We start from the raw sequence: 20583 nt of genomic DNA, 5'->3' as shown, positions 1-20583 counted from the left end.
ATTGCTTCTACAGGGATTTATTTAAGGGATTCTTCCCTCGATTCTTTCAAGGAGTTATTCTGAGTTTCTTTCTTCTGGAATCCTTTCGGCATTTCTTCATGAAATTCTCACATCATTTTTCCACTTGGGATTCCTTCCGGGATTCTTTTATGAATCCCTTCAGGATCCTCTCAAAGACTTCTCTTGAGACAAATTCTCGTTTTCTCGTCCAACTTTATTCGATGTAGCATTCACTAAGTTTAGATTTAGTTCAGATTACAATCATAGGTTTTATGTTCTACGTACGCAAGAACAGTTGCGATGACTCAAAAATATTCCAAAAACTAACCTCATCCAATCCCTCTCTCCATTCCACAGTTTCTCCGCGAGGAGCTCAAGTACGACAGCGGGTACGAGAAACGCCACCGGGCGTTCCACTTCAACGACGACATGCACATCTCGGTGAAGGAACTGTGGGAGGCGTGGCTCCGTTCGGAGGTGCACAACTGGACCGTAGATCAGACGACGGAATGGCTCGCGCAAAGTGTCCAACTGCCGCAGTACGTCCGGTTATTCCGGTTGCACAAGGTCACCGGTAAGGTGTTGCCAAGGTTGGCCGTGAACAACATGCACTATGTTAGCAACGTCCTGGGGATCAAAGATCCCATTCACAAGCAGAAAATCGCTCTGAAAGCGATGGATGCTGTGCTGTTCGGACCACCCAGAGGTAAGTGTCACGGGGGAAGAGTTCTGTGATGGTCAACTGTAATGCCGTCTAATTTCAGAAACCGGAACCCGGTGGAAGGATCTGCTGCTGGTGACGCTGCTGTTGACGGCCATCATCGGCAGTTGGTATGCCTATCAGCAAAACAAGAACGCCAAAATCCACCTAAAACGGATGGCCAAGGACGTGGAGGGACTGCTCAAGGCCGAGGTGGCGCTGAAGGACATGCAGAAGGTAAGTTCGGACAATGCTAATAAATCCGAGGATCAACTTAGGCTGACATTAATCCACTCCCCACAGGAACTGGAACGGGCCCGGCTCGAGCAGGAGAACGTCGACAAAGAGAAAATGGACTTGGAGCGGCGCCTCCGGGAGGCACCGTCCACTTCGTCTTCCAATTCGGACCTGGTGGTCCAAGAGCTGAAGCAGGAGATCGAGATGCTCCGGTCGGAGCTTTCGCGCGCCGAGGTGGAAATCAACGACCACTGCTGGACGCCCCCGCAGGGCCTCCAGAACTGGCTCCAGTTGACGTTCGAGCTGGAGAACAAGCAGCACATCCGCAAACGGGTGATGGCCGAGAAGCAGCTGATGCAGGCCCGGGAGGCCTGCGAGAAGCTGAAGAAGAAACGTTCCAGCCTGGTGGGGGCGTTCGTGTCCACGCACGGCAAGAGCATCGACGACGTGGACCGCAGCATCGTGGAGGCCCGGAATGCGCTGAACGACGTCACCAACGATCTGCAGGAGCGGATGCACCGGTGGAAGAACATCGAGAACCTGCTCGGGTTCAGCATTGTGAACAACAACGGGCTGGCCTACCTGGAGAACCTGCTGTACAATCGGAATAGCGTGGGCGGTAAGAGCTATCGATGTGAGTACTTGTGCGTTTGTTGTTAAATGGGAAGGGATCGTGGGGTTACTAGACTCACTATGTTCAAGCTCCTCTCAAGAATTAGTGGACACTCAAACCACTTTTTACGTCCGTTCCTCTAGGAGTTACCCGAGAATTCCTTCAGGAGTTCACCGGGAATTTCTCCAGGAGTTCCCCGGGAATTCTTGCAGGAGTTCCCCAGGAATTCATCCAGGAGTTTCCCAGGAATTCCTCCAGGAGTTCCGCTGGAATTCCTACAAGAGTTCCCCCAAGAGTTCCTCGAGAACTCCTTCAGAAGTTCCCCGGGATTCCTTAAGGAGTTCCCCGGGAATTGCTCAAAAGTTTCCTGAGAACTCCTTCAGGATTTCCTCGGGAATTTCTCCAGGTGTTCCCCGGAAATTCCTTCAGGAGTTCCTCAGGAATTCCTTCGGGAGTTTCTCGGAAATTCCTTCAGGAGTTTCTCGGGAATTCTTCAAGGAGTTACTTGGGAATTCCTCTAGGAGTTCCTCGGGAATTTCCTTCAGGAGTTTCTCTGGAATTCTTCAAGGAGCTACTTGGGAATTCCTCCTGGAGTTCCACGGAAATTCCTGCAGGAGTTCCTCGGAAATTCCTTCAGAAGTGCCTTGAAAATTCCTCAACGAATGCCTTGGAAATTCTACAAGAAGTTCCTCGGGAATTCCTCCAGGAGTTCCTCGGGAATTCCTCCAGGAATTCTTCGGGAATTTCTTCAGGAGTTCCTCGAAAATTCTTTCAAGAGTGCCGTGCAAATTCTTCCAAGAGTTCCTCGGGATTTTTCCAGCTGTTCTCCGAGTGGTCCTCCAAGATTTTTTTTGGGAATTCCTTCAGGAGTTCCTTGGAAATTCCTTCAGGAGTTCATCGGGAACTCCTTCAGGAATTCCTCGGAATTCCAGGAATTCCTTGGGAATTCTTCCAGGAGTTCCTCGAGGACTTCCTCAGAAATTACGCCAGGAGTTTCTAAAATTCCTCCGAAATTCCTTCAGGAGTTCCTTGGGAAGTCCTCCAGGAGTGCATCGGAAATTTCTCCAGAAGTTCCTAGGAAATTCCTTCAGGAGTTCCATGGAAAGTCCTCCTGGAGCTCCACTGAAATTCCTCCAGGAGTTCCACGGAAACTCCTTCATGAGTTCCTCGGGAATTCCTTCAGGAGTTCCTCGTGAATTGCTTAAGCAATGCCTCGGTGATTCCTCCAGGAGTTCCTCGAGAATTACGCCAGGAGTTTCTCGAAAATTCCTCGGAAATTCCTTCAGGAGTTCCTCGGAAATTTCTGCAGGAGTGCATCGGAAATTTTTCCAGAAGTTCTTAGGAAATTCCTTCAGGAGTTTCATGGAAAGTCCTCCAAAAGTTCCACTGACATTCCTCCAGGAGATCCACGGAAATTCCTTCATGAGTTCCTCGGGAATTCCTTCAGGAGTTCCTCGTGAATTCCTTAAGCAATGCCTCGGTAATTCCTCCAGCAGTTCCTCGGGAATTCCTCCAGGAGTTCCTCGGGAATTCCTCCAGGAGTTCCTCGGGAATTCCTCCAGGAGTTCCTCGGGAATTACGCCAGGAGTTTCTCGAAAATTCCTCCAGGAGTTCCTCGGAAATTCCTTCAGGAGTTCCTCGGAAATTCCTCCAGGAGTGCCTCGGGAATGCCTTTAGGAGTTCCTCGGGAATTCCTTTAGGAGTTCCTCGGGGATTCCTTCAGGAGTTCCTCGGGAATTCCTTCGGGAGTTCCTAGGGATTTTCTTCAGGAGTTCCTCGGGAATTCCTTCAGGAGTTCCTCGGGAATTCCTTCAGGAGTTCCTCGGGAATTCCTTCAGGAGTTCCTCGGGAATTCCTTCAGGAGTTCCTCGGGAATTCCTTCAGGAGTTCCTCGGGAATTCCTTCAGGAGTTCCTCGGGAATTCCTTCAGGAGTTCCTCGGGAATTCCTTCAGGAGTTCCTCGGGAATTCCTTCAGGAGTTCCTCGGGAATTCCTTCAGGAGTTCCTCTGGAATTCCTTCAGGAGTTTCTCGGGAATTCCTTCAGGAGTTCCTCGGGAATTCCTTCAGGAGTTCCTCGGGAATTCCTTCAGGAGTTCCTCGGGAATTCCTTCAGGAGTTCCTCGGGAATTCCTTCAGGAGTTCCTCGGGAATTCCTTCAGGAGTTCCTCGGGAATTCCTTCAGGAGTTCCTCGGGAATTTCTTCAGGAGTTCCTCGGGAATTCCTTCAGGAGTTCCTCTGGAATTCCTTCAGGAGTTTCTCGGGAATTCCTTCAGGAGTTCCTCGGGAATTCCTACAGGAGTTCCTCGGGAATTCCTCCAGGAGTTCCTCGGGAATTCCTCCAGGAGTTCCTCGGGAATTCCTCCAGCAGTTCCTCGGTAATTCTTTCAGTAGTTCCTCGGGAATTCCTCCAGCAATTCCTCGGGAAATCCTCCAGGAGTTTTCCGGGAAATCCTCCAGGAGTTTCCCGGGAAATCCTCCAGGAGTTTCCCGGGAAATCCTCCAGGAGTTTCCCAGGAAATCCTCCAGGAGTTTCCCCGGGAAATCCTCCAGGAGTTTCCCCGGGAAATCCTCCAGGAGTTTCCCCGGGAAATCCTCCAGGAGTTTCCCCGGGAAATCCTCCAGGAGTTTCCCCGGGAAATCCTCCAGGAGTTTCCCCGGGAAATCCTCCAGGAGTTTCCCCGGGAAATCCTCCAGGAGTTTCCCCGGGAAATCCTCCAGGAGTTTCCCCGGGAAATCCTCCAGGAGTTTCCCCGGGAAATCCTCCAGGAGTTTCCCCGGGAAATCCTCCAGGAGTTTCCCCGGGAAATCCTCCAGGAGTTTCCCCGGGAAATCCTCCAGGAGTTTCCCCGGGAAATCCTCCAGGAGTTTCCCCGGGAAATCCTCCAGGAGTTTCCCCGGGAAATCCTCCAGGAGTTTCCCCGGGAAATCCTCCAGGAGTTTCCCCGGGAAATCCTCCAGGAGTTTCCCCGGGAAATCCTCCAGGAGTTTCCCCGGGAAATCCTCCAGGAGTTTCCCCGGGAAATCCTCCAGGAGTTTCCCCGGGAAATCCTCCAGGAGTTTCCCCGGGAAATCCTCCAGGAGTTTCCCCGGGAAATCCTCCAAGAGTTTCCCCGGGAAATCCTCCAGGAGTTTCCCCGGGAAATCCTCCAGGAGTTTCCCCGGGAAATCCTCCAGGAGTTTCCCCGGGAAATCCTCCAGGAGTTTCCCCGGGAAATCCTCCAGGAGTTTCCCCGGGAAATCCTCCAGGAGTTTCCCCGGGAAATCCTCCAGGAGTTTCCCCGGGAAATCCTCCAGGAGTTTCCCCGGGAAATCCTCCAGGAGTTTCCCCGGGAAATCCTCCAGGAGTTTCCCCGGGAAATCCTCCAGGAGTTTCCCCGGGAAATCCTCCAGGAGTTTCCCCGGGAAATCCTCCAGGAGTTTCCCCGGGAAATCCTCCAGGAGTTTCCCCGGGAAATCCTCCAGGAGTTTCCCCGGGAAATCCTCCAGGAGTTTCCCCGGGAAATCCTCCAGGAGTTTCCCCGGGAAATCCTCCAGGAGTTTCCCCGGGAAATCCTCCAGGAGTTTCCCCGGGAAATCCTCCAGGAGTTTCCCCGGGAAATCCTCCAGGAGTTTCCCCGGGAAATCCTCCAGGAGTTTCCCCGGGAAATCCTCCAGGAGTTTCCCCGGGAAATCCTCCAGGAGTTTCCCCGGGAAATCCTCCAGGAGTTTCCCCGGGAAATCCTCCAGGAGTTTCCCCGGGAAATCCTCCAGGAGTTTCCCCGGGAAATCCTCCAGGAGTTTCCCCGGGAAATCCTCCAGGAGTTTCCCCGGGAAATCCTCCAGGAGTTTCCCCGGGAAATCCTCCAGGAGTTTCCCCGGGAAATCCTCCAGGAGTTTCCCCGGGAAATCCTCCAGGAGTTTCCCCGGGAAATCCTCCAGGAGTTTCCCCGGGAAATCCTCCAGGAGTTTCCCCGGGAAATCCTCCAGGAGTTTCCCCGGGAAATCCTCCAGGAGTTTCCCCGGGAAATCCTCCAGGAGTTTCCCCGGGAAATCCTCCAGGAGTTTCCCCGGGAAATCCTCCAGGAGTTTCCCCGGGAAATCCTCCAGGAGTTTCCCCGGGAAATCCTCCAGGAGTTTCCCCGGGAAATCCTCCAGGAGTTTCCCCGGGAAATCCTCCAGGAGTTTCCCCGGGAAATCCTCCAGGAGTTTCCCCGGGAAATCCTCCAGGAGTTTCCCCGGGAAATCCTCCAGGAGTTTCCCCGGGAAATCCTCCAGGAGTTTCCCCGGGAAATCCTCCAGGAGTTTCCCCGGGAAATCCTCCAGGAGTTTCCCCGGGAAATCCTCCAGGAGTTTCCCCGGGAAATCCTCCAGGAGTTTCCCCGGGAAATCCTCCAGGAGTTTCCCCGGGAAATCCTCCAGGAGTTTCCCCGGGAAATCCTCCAGGAGTTTCCCCGGGAAATCCTCCAGGAGTTTCCCCGGGAAATCCTCCAGGAGTTTCCCCGGGAAATCCTCCAGGAGTTTCCCCGGGAAATCCTCCAGGAGTTTCCCCGGGAAATCCTCCAGGAGTTTCCCCGGGAAATCCTCCAGGAGTTTCCCCGGGAAATCCTCCAGGAGTTTCCCCGGGAAATCCTCCAGGAGTTTCCCCGGGAAATCCTCCAGGAGTTTCCCCGGGAAATCCTCCAGGAGTTTCCCCGGGAAATCCTCCAGGAGTTTCCCCGGGAAATCCTCCAGGAGTTTCCCCGGGAAATCCTCCAGGAGTTTCCCCGGGAAATCCTCCAGGAGTTTCCCCGGGAAATCCTCCAGGAGTTTCCCCGGGAAATCCTCCAGGAGTTTCCCCGGGAAATCCTCCAGGAGTTTCCCCGGGAAATCCTCCAGGAGTTTCCCCGGGAAATCCTCCAGGAGTTTCCCCGGGAAATCCTCCAGGAGTTTCCCCGGGAAATCCTCCAGGAGTTTCCCCGGGAAATCCTCCAGGAGTTTCCCCGGGAAATCCTCCAGGAGTTTCCCCGGGAAATCCTCCGGGAGTTCCTCGGGAAATCCTCCGGGAGTTCCTCGGGAAATCCTCCGGGAGTTCCCCGGGAAATCCTCCAGGAGTTCCCCGGGAAATCCTCCAGGAGTTCCCCGGGAATTCTTCCAGGAGTTCCAGGACTTTTCGGGAATTTCTTCAGGAGTTTCTCGAGAATTCCTCGAAAAGCATTTGTAATTTGATGGAACTAGCTTGCTACAATTATTTGTTACATTTAATCATAAAGGACATAAAAAGAGTTTGTAGACTGTAGAACTACAATTGGGAAGAGTTCGAGTTATCTAATGCCGTACTCTAATTCTAAACCCATTTCTCTCACATTACAGCGCGCCTCTCCAGCAGCCAGGACGACCTAGATGACGACTCCGTGCAAGGTAAGCAGCTCAGCTTTGATAACTTTTCTGTGTTTTCATCCGAGTAACGTGCGCTCTCGTCCCAACGACGATGATGACGACGACTACCTATCTACCTATCCACCACCACCATCATCAGTTTTTTACTTCCAATGATTTTTACACTACTGGATAAATGATTCATCAGAAAAAAAAGAACACATCGAAAGCGTTTTTGGTTCATCTCTTTTTTTCGGTTCGGTTTTCTTTAGTTTTCAGTTTCTGGTTTTGTTTTTGTTTAAGTGTTTTGAATTACGGAAACCCTGCGCTTTTTTAAGGGTTCACACAGGTGTTATCAGTTGGAAGCGTTCTGAATCGTAGACGATTCTTCTAGGTGTAGAAAGATATCTGTGACCAATTTAGTGATAGATGGCACCGAGGCACTTGATTCTTATATAGCTTTTATTAGTACACCGTCACAAATATTCCTACATACACAGACACAGACACATACACGCATTCGATAGAGAACCAGTGCAGATGTAGTGGTTAAGTAGAGCTTAGGTATTTCTTTTGCGAAATATTCATGCACCCATCCATGATAGTGTAAGTATGTGTTAGATATCTATTCATCACAAAAAAAACGAGAGTTCTTGAACCATCACAATACTCGAGAAAAGTGCTTAAACCAGTGAGAATTCTAAGTGCAATATCTTGAATACTTATGATATTTCTTTGATTTAACTTTGCGCAATCAAGCAAGCAAATAAAAGGCAACGACGTTAACACCAACCAACTCCTCAGAAATTAAGTTTTGCAAAAAACGTCTAACCCTTTGCTCTCTTCTACTGAAACACTATTTCTCGGAATCTAATTCTCTTACCAATATAGATTTACCACATTAGAAACAAAGAATAATCAACTGATAGCTCAAAGTATACGGCGACGAGTCAAACTCATCAAGCTCGGGCAGACCTGCGCAGGTATACCATTAGAAACCCTCGTCATGACGCATGAAATGCTTTGGATGGACATTTGGTATAATCGAAATGCATTCTGTAGGTTTATGCCAAGCGTTCATTACACCAAACTGAATCAACGAAGTCTTGAAATCGAAGTTTCGCTTGTTCTATAGGCAGACCTGCGCAGGTATTCCACTTGAGACCCGTCGCGACGCTTCAAACGCTTTGAAACCATTACTTCTATCGCTCCCAAGCCTGAATAAATAATAACGAAAGAGAATAAATATTACAACAGGAACTAATATTTAATAATCCCAACAACCAGCTAAAACAATATAAGACAAGGCATCGTTAATCGTAAGAGAAACCCCCCAAGAAGCTCTGTTTATCATCTAATATTATGTTCTGTTCGTGTTAATTATATCTAGTTTTTTTTTTTATTATCGATTATTTATTCCGAGTAAAGCTATGTTTTCTTTTCAACATTCAACAACCGCTTGTTCTGTTTTCATTTGTTCCATAATACCCTGGTCCGTTTCGCTCATTTACCACCTACTTACACCCTAAGATAAATGTACACATTGCTTGAGTGAGTTTCACGTGGCGATCGGATTGCTCACTCATTTTGACAGCATCAGTTTGAGTCGATTAACTGTTGCTGTGAATTGCTGTGAAAACAAGTGAACAGTAGTTTCGATCACTACTTCGCAACTTCCGATGTGTACATTATTCCTAGAGTGCCGTCAGCAGCCATTGTCGTTGTTTTCCGGTTTTCTCTCGTTCCGATTCTAACTGCGTGCCTGCTGCGCGTTGATACCCCCCGCCTGAATGAATGGCTTCCGTCCCCCTCTGGTTCAAATTCAATGCATCATCTCCCCTCCCCTCGAAATTAATTGGCTTCATCTGTTCGAAAATGCTGCCCGCTTTCAACGATCAGACTACATGATTTAAACATAGAAAAAAACCGCATCAAAATCGAAAAAAAATCCTATCGATACAACAATCAGTTCGCTTTGAGAGAGTTATAAACAGAGAAGAGAGATGATACCGTGCGCAGAGTAGATGAGAGAAAGGAAGGCAACCGCGCGTTATACGAGGGCTTGTGCTTTGATGAGGTAAGAATCCCAACTTTTTTATTTAGATTATTGCTAAAAAAACGCGCTGCGCTACTTACTCCGCATTATATTTTCTAACTTTTTTTTAACACAAGTTGAGGTTATGTTTGCTGCGATCGATTGGCTTTTGTTTTAGTTCTCTCTGACTTGTACCTTCCAAGTATGTACTACCTACCTACTAAAGTGGATGTCGTGTGTTAATATACTGTTGCTTGCCTATTTGCTTGTTTGGTCTGCGCGAAAACAAAAAAAAAATGCATTGAAAATGGTTAAGCTTGGTAATTACTGTAACTATATGATTGGATATTGTACCGGAAAGAATATGGTTAACGATAAGTAACTAAGACGCACCACAGCACATTGTTGACTAAAATTACACCGGAAAGGTCATACATAGATATGTTCATGACATACTACGCACATCTCGCTTCCCCTATATCCTTCAACACCATTCTAATTCATATACGGCACAGACTAATCTAGTATTTTTAGGATGAGTAAGCACAGAATATTATGACAAAACTAGAAGAATCAATCGATTTTTTCTGATGAATGAGGCCGGAAAGTGACCGATATCGGCCTAAGACTAGTTCTGAAACAGTCGAATTAGACCAATTGATCGAATGGTCATTAGGTCAACCAGCATAATGAGGGAAGAACGTAAATCACGTTTGTAAGAGTCTTACTTGTTTACGTGGTGTTTAAATAGTAGAGAAGTAGGAGAAATGTTGAATCGTTGAATTATCTATTATCATCCAGAAGGGTAATCCAAGAACTCCAGCGAGTATAGATCATTGCATCTACAAGCTTATTTAGTGATCACTTCAAACACTAAGAACAAAGTTCATGCTCACCCAGCCTCATTCAATTTGTTCGACCAAGTGCTGAGTTCTGTTTACGTTTCTTGTAGAAACTCCATTTAGTATGATACAAAGCCTACATAAATACAAGCCTAGTGATCTCTCGTTGTATTACGAATAAGGTTTATACTTGAACAGATTCACACAAATATGTTTTAACAAATTCCTCCTGAACACTCTCCCCTGACCCTGACTGCGTACCCTCTGAAATCCACAAAAACTCTTTTAGAAGTTCTCCGGAAGCCCCAGAAACGCCCACTGCCCTAATGCCCCAAAATTACCTGAAACCACTTGAAACCCACTGAAATGCCCTAAAACGCCTTGAGTTCTCTCAGAAACTCTATTGAACCTGTCCTGAATTTCTCTTAGAAGTCCTAGAAATCATCGTAACTTCCCTGAAATCATCTTATAGCTTCTGAAACGCTCCGAAACCCTTGAAACGCCTTGAAATTCCTCTAAAACCAAATCAGAAGCTCTTTTTAAACCAACTTAAGCTTTTCTGAAAATCAACCTGAAGTTCTCCTGAAAGCCTCTGATCCTCCCTGAATCCCTGAAAAGTTCCCCTAAAGCGCCTTGAAGCTCTTTGAAATTTCTTGAAACTCCCCTTGGAACTTCCGGAAATGTCTGCTAAAATCCACGCCCATTAAAACGCTCTGAAACCTAGTGAAACTTTTTCGAAACCCCCTGAAACCTCTCGAAACGCTTTGAAACATCTCTGATGGGGGTAAGCTTACCCTGAAGCCTTCTGCAGTCCACTGAAATGCCTTAAAACTCTTCTGAAACCATTCATGAAGCTCTCGGGTAGTTTGAAGGTCCCGCTCTAAAATACCTTGAAACATCTGCCCTGATCTGGACTCCGAAGCCCTCGGAAGTTCTTAAAGTCCGATAAAACCCTCAAAAGCTCTCCTGAAGTCCCCAATAAACTCTTTATCAGTCTTGTGCATTATCACCATCATAACACAAAAAAGCCGCAACATCAACATTGCCCTTCTTCCTCCATCAATGCTACAGCCGACCGTCTCTATGTTGCTAACGAACACATTCGAGACGAACGCATTGATACGGTGGCTGCCGCCGCCCCGCTCTTTCTCTGCACATCTCCTGAGCAGCCGAACGCTTGTTAACCGTCGTTTCGACGAAGAGCTATGTCACTCACTGCAGGGTGACTCTCATCTGAAAGAGCCAGGATGAAGGTCAATTTGTTTACACTCAGCGAAGTAAACTACCGAAATTCATCAAAATACCTTATGAAATTTAGCCATAACTGTAAAGTATGGATGCCATAAGAATACCTTATGAAAATTGAACATGCTTATTATGACCTAATTACATAAGATAAACTTATGAAAAGAGCAGAAAAATCACAAAATGATGCAGACTGGAATCGATCCATGAACGTCGAGATCACTGAGCTCGGGCCCAACCCACGTGGCTATCGACGCTTGAGAATATCGTGTTGCTAAATGTGTATAAGAACCAAACTATGAGTCGATTCTGCGTCAAATACCGACCTTATGAAAATCGTTCTAGCCGTTATGAATTGTTTAAAGGCCATTTCATAAGCTAGACCTTATGATTATCTTAGGTATATTTGCCTGAGTGTAGTAGTATTGCATGGCGTAGCAAACACAAACATGAATAGAATGCAAGGCGTAGAACAAAAACTCGCTTCGGTGTTTCATCGTGTGGTTCGAAAACAAGAGACGATCGCTGCTACTGGATGTGGTTGACTCTGCATTGAACGAGGGTTGGCTTGAGTGGCTTTTGCGTGAATCGATTATGGTTTGATGGACTGCGTTTGTCGTATGAAGTGATGGTTAAAGCGAGTGTCGTTCGACATTAACCATCCTGAAACTGCACAACCCTGCTCTTTATAGTCCTCTGAAACGCCTTGAAACCACTCTTAAAACCCTTGAGGTTCTTTACGTACATTCTCGGAACCTCCCAGAATCCCTTGAAAACTGTCGACCCCCAACATCACCTGACACCTCTTGAAACCCACTGCAATGCTTTAAAGTAAACGCATGAAATTCTATTGAAACTTCCCTGAAATTCTCTTGAAACGCTCCGAAACACTGAAACGCCGTGAAATCCCCACTGAAGCTCTTTGTGGAACCACTGCAACGCCTCGAACGGCTTAAGCCAATCTGAATCCCAACCTGAAGTTCTTCTGAAATTCTCGGATGGCCTCTTAAACTTCCGGTAAACCCTCTAAAGCCCTCTGATACTCTGAAACAACTTGAAGCTTCCCTACTTGAAACTCCTTGAAAATTTTTGAAGCATCCCTTGGGATCAAAAGGAACGTCTGTAGCCAACTAAAATTCTCTGGAACCCATTGAAACTTCCCCGACACACCTACTCCCGACCCACCCTTACAACTTTTGAAACGCCTTGAAACCTCTGAGATCTTCGAAAATTTCTGCTGAAGCCTTCTGTCGTCCTCTGAAACGCCTTAAAACTCCTCCGAACTCATACCTGATGCTCTCCTGAAGTTCATGGAGCCCACTCAAACCCGCAGGTCCCCCTGGAAAATCCCCGATTCCCGTGAAACGCTTTAAAACACCTTAAATTCCTCCCTTGATGTGGTCTCCGAAGCCCTCGGAAGTTATTGAGGCCCACAAAATTCCCTCCTAAAGTCCCCGGTAAATCCTGTAAAGCCCTCTGAAACCCTTTGAAATTGATATACCGTAATCCGGGGTATCATTGATCAGCGGGGTAACATTGATCGGCTTGACCCACCTCAAGAAATGTTCAAACAAGCATTTTACATTGAATTAGTTTCTGCTATCGAATGATATATCGTATTCTGCTATCATTTAGCTATTAAATGACATGCAATTTATGAAAATTGAATTTCATTAAATCGATTTTTCCATAACTGTGTTTCGTAACGCAATGAGATACATTGTCAAACATTCATGCTTGGCGTGAATACTATATGCAATATGAGGTTTGAAATCACTGTATTACTTCAATATGATATCCTAGAGTTGGATTTAATAAAGGAAACTTTTATAAAAATGCTCTTTTTCGGTAAAATATACGATTTATTAAAAGTCGGCTATCAATTCCTCAAGTCATTGCCTATTTTTAGGCGTTATTCGTGGTTTAGAGAATTTTAATCCAAAAATAACGTAAAAAGTACATAATTTGTAAAAATTTGGACAACATATTCGAAATCAGCGACCTTGAATTTAGTAAGTAAGGGTATTTTCAACACAAATGAACATTGATCACTGACATGATCAATGTTATCCCAAATCAACAAAATCAAAAATTAGATTAAAAAACCTATTTAAACATGTTTTAAAGTTTTACAATACTTTTTCGAGTAGCTTAACACATACTCAGAGGGCCAGTACTTGTTTTGAAAATATAAAACATGTAACGTTTGCTTTAGCAAGAGAATTATTCAAGAAAGATCGAAAATTCTGATCAATGTTACCCCGGATTACGGTACATTGAAATCTCCGTGAACCCCTCTAAGACTTCCTAAGAATCCCCGAGAACCTCCCTAAACCTCCCTGTCAGCCACTCGGAATCCTGAATAATCTCTTGAAACCCACTGCAACGCTTTAAAAAGCCATGAAACTATTGAAACTTCCCTGAAATTCTCTTGAAACTTCTAGATTTTCTCCAAATTCCACTAAAATACCCTTAAAGTGGGCTTCGTGGCCGTGCGGTTAGCGGCGGCAGTCGTCTAGCCGTATCGTAAGCCAGGGAGTGTGGGTTCGATTCCCGCTCCAGTCGGTGGAAACTTTTCGTCAAACGAAAAATTCACCACTGGGTGTTCTGTGTTGTCCGTTGTTTAGTGTAAGTAATGTGTTCAGTCTGTACAGCCTCTGGCTGAAGACGGTGTGAATTGTCTTTAAATCTACTGCAACGTTTCGAAACCCCCACTGCTCTGCAACACATTGAAATCCCTTTGAAATTCCTCTGAAGCTCTCCTTTAACCTACTGCAACGCCTTGAACGGCTTAAGCTTCTCTGAATCCCCACCTGAAGTTCTCCAGAAAGTCTTTAATGCCTCCTGAATCCTCCGGAAAATCCTTTAAGGTGAACCATCAAGAAATCCCTTTGCAATCTTGCATATTACAAACTTTAGAGGCACAAATCTGACGAACGAAGCATCGAATAAAGCCACACTTATTATTATTATTGGCTCTTTATTATGGGGATTTTCAACCCGAGGCTGGTTCATCCCCGTTAAAAGCCACACTTGTTTATCCTGGCTTTGCTCACGATCAACGATCAACGATCAAATCTGACTATACATGTCAATGGTTGCTCCTCCGTGATTGATCTGAGCTGGTACCAATTGCGCTGAGATCCAAATGAATAAGGGCTGGGACACTCCACTTATTCTCAAAGTGCAATTTTAGCAGCTCATACATTTTTGATCAATAACGGCGCCGGCCACGTCCTTATAGTCAGTTGGAAAAGGGAAAGCAATGTTAGAGTGTGCTGGTTGTTGCTACTAACGACCGAGATCACCTCTGCATCCCCACAACCAGCACGGACTGGGGTATTTGTTAGACGGAAAGGATGGGAGATCTGGGTGTCACCGTTGAGTCGGTGATGCGATCCATGATTAGGGGATATTTATAGTGTTCGTAAGGTGATAGATTGTGTGGTGATTACTATATGAAGGACAAGCGGCACAGTTCGCTTTGGTTGCATAACTTGTAGGCGTTATATACACTGTGCTGTGGAAGTTGGAAGTAGACGTGTGCGCCGAAGCAGTTTTCACCGGCGGCGGCGTGTATAGCGATTTGAGGCAGCGGCGGCGGCGACGCCGGCGCCACGCCGTTCGCCCTATTCGGCGGCGGCGGCGGCGGCGTAATCGGCGTGACCTTTTTTTTTGTGAAATGCTAGAAAACTTTAATACAGAATAAATTGTTTCCTGTACTTGAGTACAATTTTCATCTATTTTGTGTGAAAGGTATAAACGTATGTAAATCAGAGATTTCAATAAAAACTATCCTTGCAATAAATTATGCTATAAATTTAAGAGAGAATTCTTGAGGACGTTTACCAAGAAATTTTTAAAGGATTCTTCTCGAGTCGCACGTCTCTTCTTAGGATATTCTTTTCTAAAACTTATTTTAGACCAGTGCTGTCATGATAAAATCTGATTTTCTTTGAAATTCTGTTAGGGTTCTTTTCAGGAATGCCTAGAAGGATTCTAAGAATTCTTTCATGCGTCTCTTCAGGAATTCCTCCAGAAAATTCTCAATGGATTCTTCTGGAAGTTCCTTCAGGGGGCTTCCTGGAAGATCTCCAGATATTCCTCCACGGGTGGGATCGAAAACTTCTCTAGAGATTTATAGAAACTTTCCTTCATGAATTCTTTTTCCGGCAACCCTTAAAAAATCCCTCCAAAGATTCTTTCAGAAGTTTCTTTAGAAATCACTCCAGGATTTATTTCTTGACGTTTCTTCAGAAATATCTCAAGAATATCTTCTCTTGGAATAACTGCATAGCAATCTCCAGTTTTCCCGGTTATTTTTTTTAGCACGAATTCCCGATGAACTGTTTTCAAGGATTCTTTCAGAAACTTCTTCATGATATAAGGTAAACGCTCCTTTAGTGGAGGTAGTACCAATAGTGGTGGTAGTGGCAATTTAGCACTATTTCGACCAAAAAGCTCGCAAACGACATTTTTAATAGATGCATTTTACTTCATTAATGACATTAATTCAGTTTCGTATTCGGGAAATGTCGAAAAACCTATTTTAAATCATTATTTTCCTTAAATTTTTTGCTCCTTTGCACCTATAGTGGTATTAGTGTTCCTATAGTGGTGGATCTCATAACAATTCAATGGGTTGCGCCACTATAGGAACCAATATTAAATTTTGCCACCACAATAGGAACCGTGTACCTATATTTGGTGCAAGTGATTTATTAGTAAAAATTGAAATAAACGATGGTTTTTACATTTTTCCTAGCAAATTTAAATGAAAAACTATCGATTGGCGTTTTAAGACTTTTTATTTTATGGTGTTATCAATTTTATTCAATTATTTTACTAAAACGAGCTACTAATAGCACCACTATTGGTACATTTACCCTAATTCAGAAATTCCTCAAGGTTGTTCTTTAAAAATTCCTTCAGCGATTTTATCAGAAACTAGCTGTCCCGGCAAACGTCGTTCTGCCTGCCTACTATGTTTTTTGATATGCAGCTCTGTAGAAAAATGCCCCGCAAAATGGAATTTCAAACTTTCTTGTTTTCGGTGCGTTCCCGGTCGATTTTCCCAATTATTTTTTCGTACGTCGGAGCCCTGCACGAATACAACTATGAAAGAATGGTGTAGATCCGTTTACCCGTTCCCGAGCCTATTCGTGACATACAAACACCATTCCATTTTCATTTATATAGACACGGAGACAAATTTCGTTCGTTTGAAACAAAAATATTCATGTTTGTTCGGTAAACAGATAAAATATTTAAAACTAAAATATTAATTTTTAAAACAAACTCAATTACATATTGATTTCTACAATACCCATTGAAGAGCCCCCCGTTCCGCCGTCAAGAACATAAACAAAACTCTCAAGTTCCAGCTGCATCACCAAACAAGATTTCCTCTTGCAAAAAAGGCAAGTTTCACCAAAAGTTTCCACGAAATCCCATTGATTTCGGGAGCGTCTGTTATCTACATGATGTTGGCATTGAAAGTGCCACGCGGGAAGTGGATTTTCCTAGAGAAGGAAATAATTTTGTAAATTTAATTGGAAAACAAATATTTCCGTAGGGCCGACCTGCCACAAAAAAACAAAAATTTTTACATTTGTTTCTAACATAACCAGTCAGAAGATACATGTTTGTTTCAAAAATGGATTGAATTTGCTTCAAATGTGACGTTCGATTTGCTCCAAACAGTTTTATTTTTGTTGCCAGAACAAGTTGACAATTTATTTGAGTATACCTGAAATATTTTTGATTTTACCATGCTTTTTTCTGCGTGGACTAATCCATTTTTTCCCTTAAACTATTCCAAAAATTTCTCATATAATTCTTCTAGAAATTCCTCCAAAACCATCTCAGGAGCTTTTTTCTTACACTGTTGGGGAAATTAAATCACTGCGTCCAATTAACTGAACTTTTGTGGTGAATCTCAGGAGCTCCCCCCCCCAGGACTTTTCCAAGAGCTCTTCCAACTATTTTTTTCTGAAATTGTGTCAATGAAATTAAGTCTTATCAGGAATTTTCTATAGAAAACCTCCAAGAATAACTCCTACATGTTTTATGTAATTTCATAAAATATTTCTATAAATATCTGTGGACTTGTTGTTGTTTGTTTATTAACATGGATTTTAGCCTTTAATGGGTCATTCATACGTCATACCGTACACTATCTGTGGAGTGCTATCCCAAAAAATTCACGGAGGAATCTCCAAAGGAATCCCAGGAAATATTTCTGAAAGAACCGAAGGAGGCATTCCAAAGAGAAACCGTCTAGGCAGTGCCGGATTTAGACTTCGGGAGGCCCGGGGCATATCCTATAAAGTAGGCCCCCAAAAACAACATTTTGGGGATATACATTTACATTTTTTTAAATCCTGTGTATAATCCGTATTTTTTCAATTACGCAACTGTTTTGTTTATTAAAATGAACATTTTTTTTTTGTTTTGCGTTATTAAAGCATTCTGATGCCTTTAAAAAAAAAGCTTTCCCAGTGCTGCAATCCCTCAACATTTTGACAATTTTTTTAAGGACAGACTTGTTAGAATCCCAAAATGGCCCCCACAATGGCCGACTTTGGCCTACTCGCGATTTCGAGGGCACAAATCTCTTCGTTAACAAAACTAGCGCACCTGATCTTCTTATATTAAGCTTATAACAAGTGAGCAAGAACAGGATAATAAAATGCACTGTTGTTTGAAGCTTGCTTTTTAAGATTTGTGCGTCTGAAGTTCTGATGCACTGTTGAAGTGGGATTTCAAGACGTTTGTCCTTAAATAGATGTTTTGACTAAAATTAACCCCAAAAGGGATACCTTCATGGCTTCAGTTTCGTCACCTCGCTGAGTGTGTTCCATCAAAGACGAGCGCCTGGGGTTCAATGGTCCTTTTAGGGTTAAGAAACCTTCAAATTAACAACGTAAATGTCATATTGGATAAACTTTTATCCAAGTTTATACAAGTTTTCGAACTTAGCGTTCAGTAGAGAACCTAAATACGTAAAGCAATTTTATAAGGAATTGCAAAATTGTACGACTATTCCATGATTCAGATTGATTACAGATGGGTCTCTTAGAGGCAACTGTAGCTATAAAAATACCAAAAACTTCTGTAAAACCCAACATGTAAAATGAAATGTTTCGAGATGTTTTGGGCATAGTTTTCAAAACTGCCCCAAATTTCCAAATATCACCAGGAATCATTATATTCTGTTGCCCACAAAAGCATCTCTGTCCTCAGCTAACTGATGCAGAAGGGTGTTGAACATTTTTTTTCAAAATATAATCGTATAATCGACAGACGTATGTATAGTAGCGTGGTTCAAAAAATCGTTTTTGCTCCACACCGCTTATTCGATCCGTAACCAGATTCCAAGCCTTCTCCCAAAAAATGAGCTGATTTGGTTGAAAATTGAGAGTGCACAAGCCCTTCAAAGTTTGTATGGGAATTACTATGGGAAAAGGACGTTTTTCATTCAACATACCGTATCATTTCCCGCAAATGCTCTAGAGTGTAGGTTAACCCTTGGTACTCCTAGACCACTCTATCAGCTACAACTTTGCAGAATACCATATTCAAATCGGACGCCTCATTAATTAGTTATCGATTTTTATCCAGAATGAAAATCTTTGATCATGATGATTACACTATTCGATGGGCATCACTGCAATTTGCCTCGAAACATAGTAGCCATGATTTATGTGTGCTATCTTTGGCGGCATGTGCAGCAATGTTGCCTGCTGGTAAGCTGAACGATCATCGTTAAAGTTTCTGCAGTTGGATAAAAATCGATAACTAATTAATGAAGCGTCCGATTTAAATGTGGTCTTCGGCAAAGATGTAGCTAACAGAGTAGCCTAGGAGTGCCAAGGATCAACTAACACTCTACGGCACTTGGGGAAATGCTACGGTCAATTGAATGGAAAACGTCCTTTCCCCATAGTAATTCCTATACAAACTTTGAAGGGCTTGTGCACTCTCAATTTTCAATCAAATCAGCTCAATTTTTGGGAGAAAGCTTAGAATCTGGTTATGAATCGAATAAGCGGTGTGGAGCAAAAACGATTTTTTGAACCACGCTAATGTATAGTCATTATAAAATTATTGATTAAATTGTGGAGGTTTTTGGTTCCGACTGTGATGGAATGTAATGCGAAATGAACTTTTCAGTCTCTTCAAAATACAAATGCTGCTATTTAATCTTGTCCGACGTTTCAGTCACATTTGAGACCTTCCTCAGACTCTCCAACATTCGTTCGATTCAATTTTATCTTTTTCGTACTCTATAGAGACGCTTCTGTGTAGTAATTTCAAGTTACTGCACTGAAAAATGTGTAGTTGTCTAATACTACACCAAGAATCATAAATTTTGGTTTTCGATTTATTCTCAAGTGAAAATTAAGTTAATTGTCAATCAATAATCTGGGTTTCCTTATAGAGCCCAATTATAACTACCACAGGACATGTATAAAATATAAACGTCTATTATAGTGCCCATCGTGTGGTTTCGTTGAAAACAAATATATAGTACTTCAAGATTTTCGGGGGCCCCCCTAATTGGGGGGCCCGGGGCACTTGCCCCCTTTAAACCCCCCCCCCCCCTTAAATCCGGGCCTGTGTCCAGGCATTTCTTCGGTAACCACTGATGATATTTTCCAAGGGATTCCTTGGAAGAAATCCTGGAAAAATGTTTGAGGTAATTTCTTACTGACATTCTTATAAAATCCTTAAACTAGTGGAGGAGTTTTTAGTGATATTTCAGATGAAACTCTTTAGTAGGCTTAAGATGGAATCCATAGAGGAATTTCTGAAAGAATCTTTGGAGGAATTTCTGAATAAATTGATTATTTAATTCCTGAACATTATGTGAAAGAATCCCAAGAAATTTTCTGAAATAATTCTAGAAAGAGTTGCTAAAAAAAATTCTGGAAACTCTCTATACGAAACCCTTGGTGGAATTCCCCCAAGGATTTATTAATAAATATTTAGAAAAAATCCAAGACAAATCTTTTAAAGAATCCCTGAAAGAATGTCTGGAGAAATACTCTTCTAAACTTCTTAAAGAATCCGAAGCAAAATCCTAATGCTATCCTTAGAAGAATTTCAGGAGGAATTACTGGTGAAATACGTGAAGGAATATACGGAGAAATTCATAAACTGTATGATTTTTTTTTTCAGAAATCACTGTAAGAATATCTACTAGAATTACAAAACAAAATCATGGAAGAATTTCTGAATAATGTCCTGGAGACATTCCATGAAGAAATTTATAGAAAAAGCCCTAAAAGAATTTTCGGAGTATCCGATAGGGGAATTCCTGAAAGACCCTGGGACAACTGTGTTAATATTCTTCGAGTTATTTCTGAAGGACGAACGTCCATAACTTACGCCACGCTTTGAGGAGCGAGGGGTTCCGAAGAGTGTGATAATTTCAGAGGAGTCCTATACAAACAGTGTGCCATAAAAGGGGCGGGGGTGTAGGGTGGAATTTGAAAATGAACATTTTTGCGTGACCTTATTTATGGAATTTCTAATAAATCAATGGAGCCATTTCAGGAATTCCATAGAAA

At 43.7% G+C, this 20583-nt stretch overlaps 1 protein-coding gene across 5 annotated transcripts in view; it reads left to right on the top strand.

Moving 5' to 3' along the window:
• Nucleotides 1-20583, top strand: part of LOC109432604 (stromal interaction molecule homolog) — a 135287-nt gene that overhangs the window by 78742 nt on the left and 35962 nt on the right. For all 5 annotated transcript variants that reach the window (XR_009996065.1, XM_062844828.1, XM_062844825.1 and 2 more), the window contains exons 3-6: nucleotides 358-706; nucleotides 765-937; nucleotides 1004-1571; nucleotides 6881-6928. Coding sequence is in view for 4 of the 5 variants with exons in the window: in XM_062844828.1 (XP_062700812.1) it covers nucleotides 358-706; nucleotides 765-937; nucleotides 1004-1571; nucleotides 6881-6928 (1138 nt within the window). In the remaining variant the exon portion in view is untranslated. The remainder of the gene's footprint in view (nucleotides 1-357; nucleotides 707-764; nucleotides 938-1003; nucleotides 1572-6880; nucleotides 6929-20583) is intronic.

Source organism: Aedes albopictus, chromosome 1 (assembly GCF_035046485.1).
Source record: "Aedes albopictus strain Foshan chromosome 1, AalbF5, whole genome shotgun sequence".
In the NCBI taxonomy this organism is placed as follows: Eukaryota; Metazoa; Arthropoda; class Insecta; order Diptera; family Culicidae; genus Aedes; species Aedes albopictus.
Note: the sequence above shows the minus strand (reverse complement) of the source record. Positions and strands in the feature narration are given on the sequence as shown.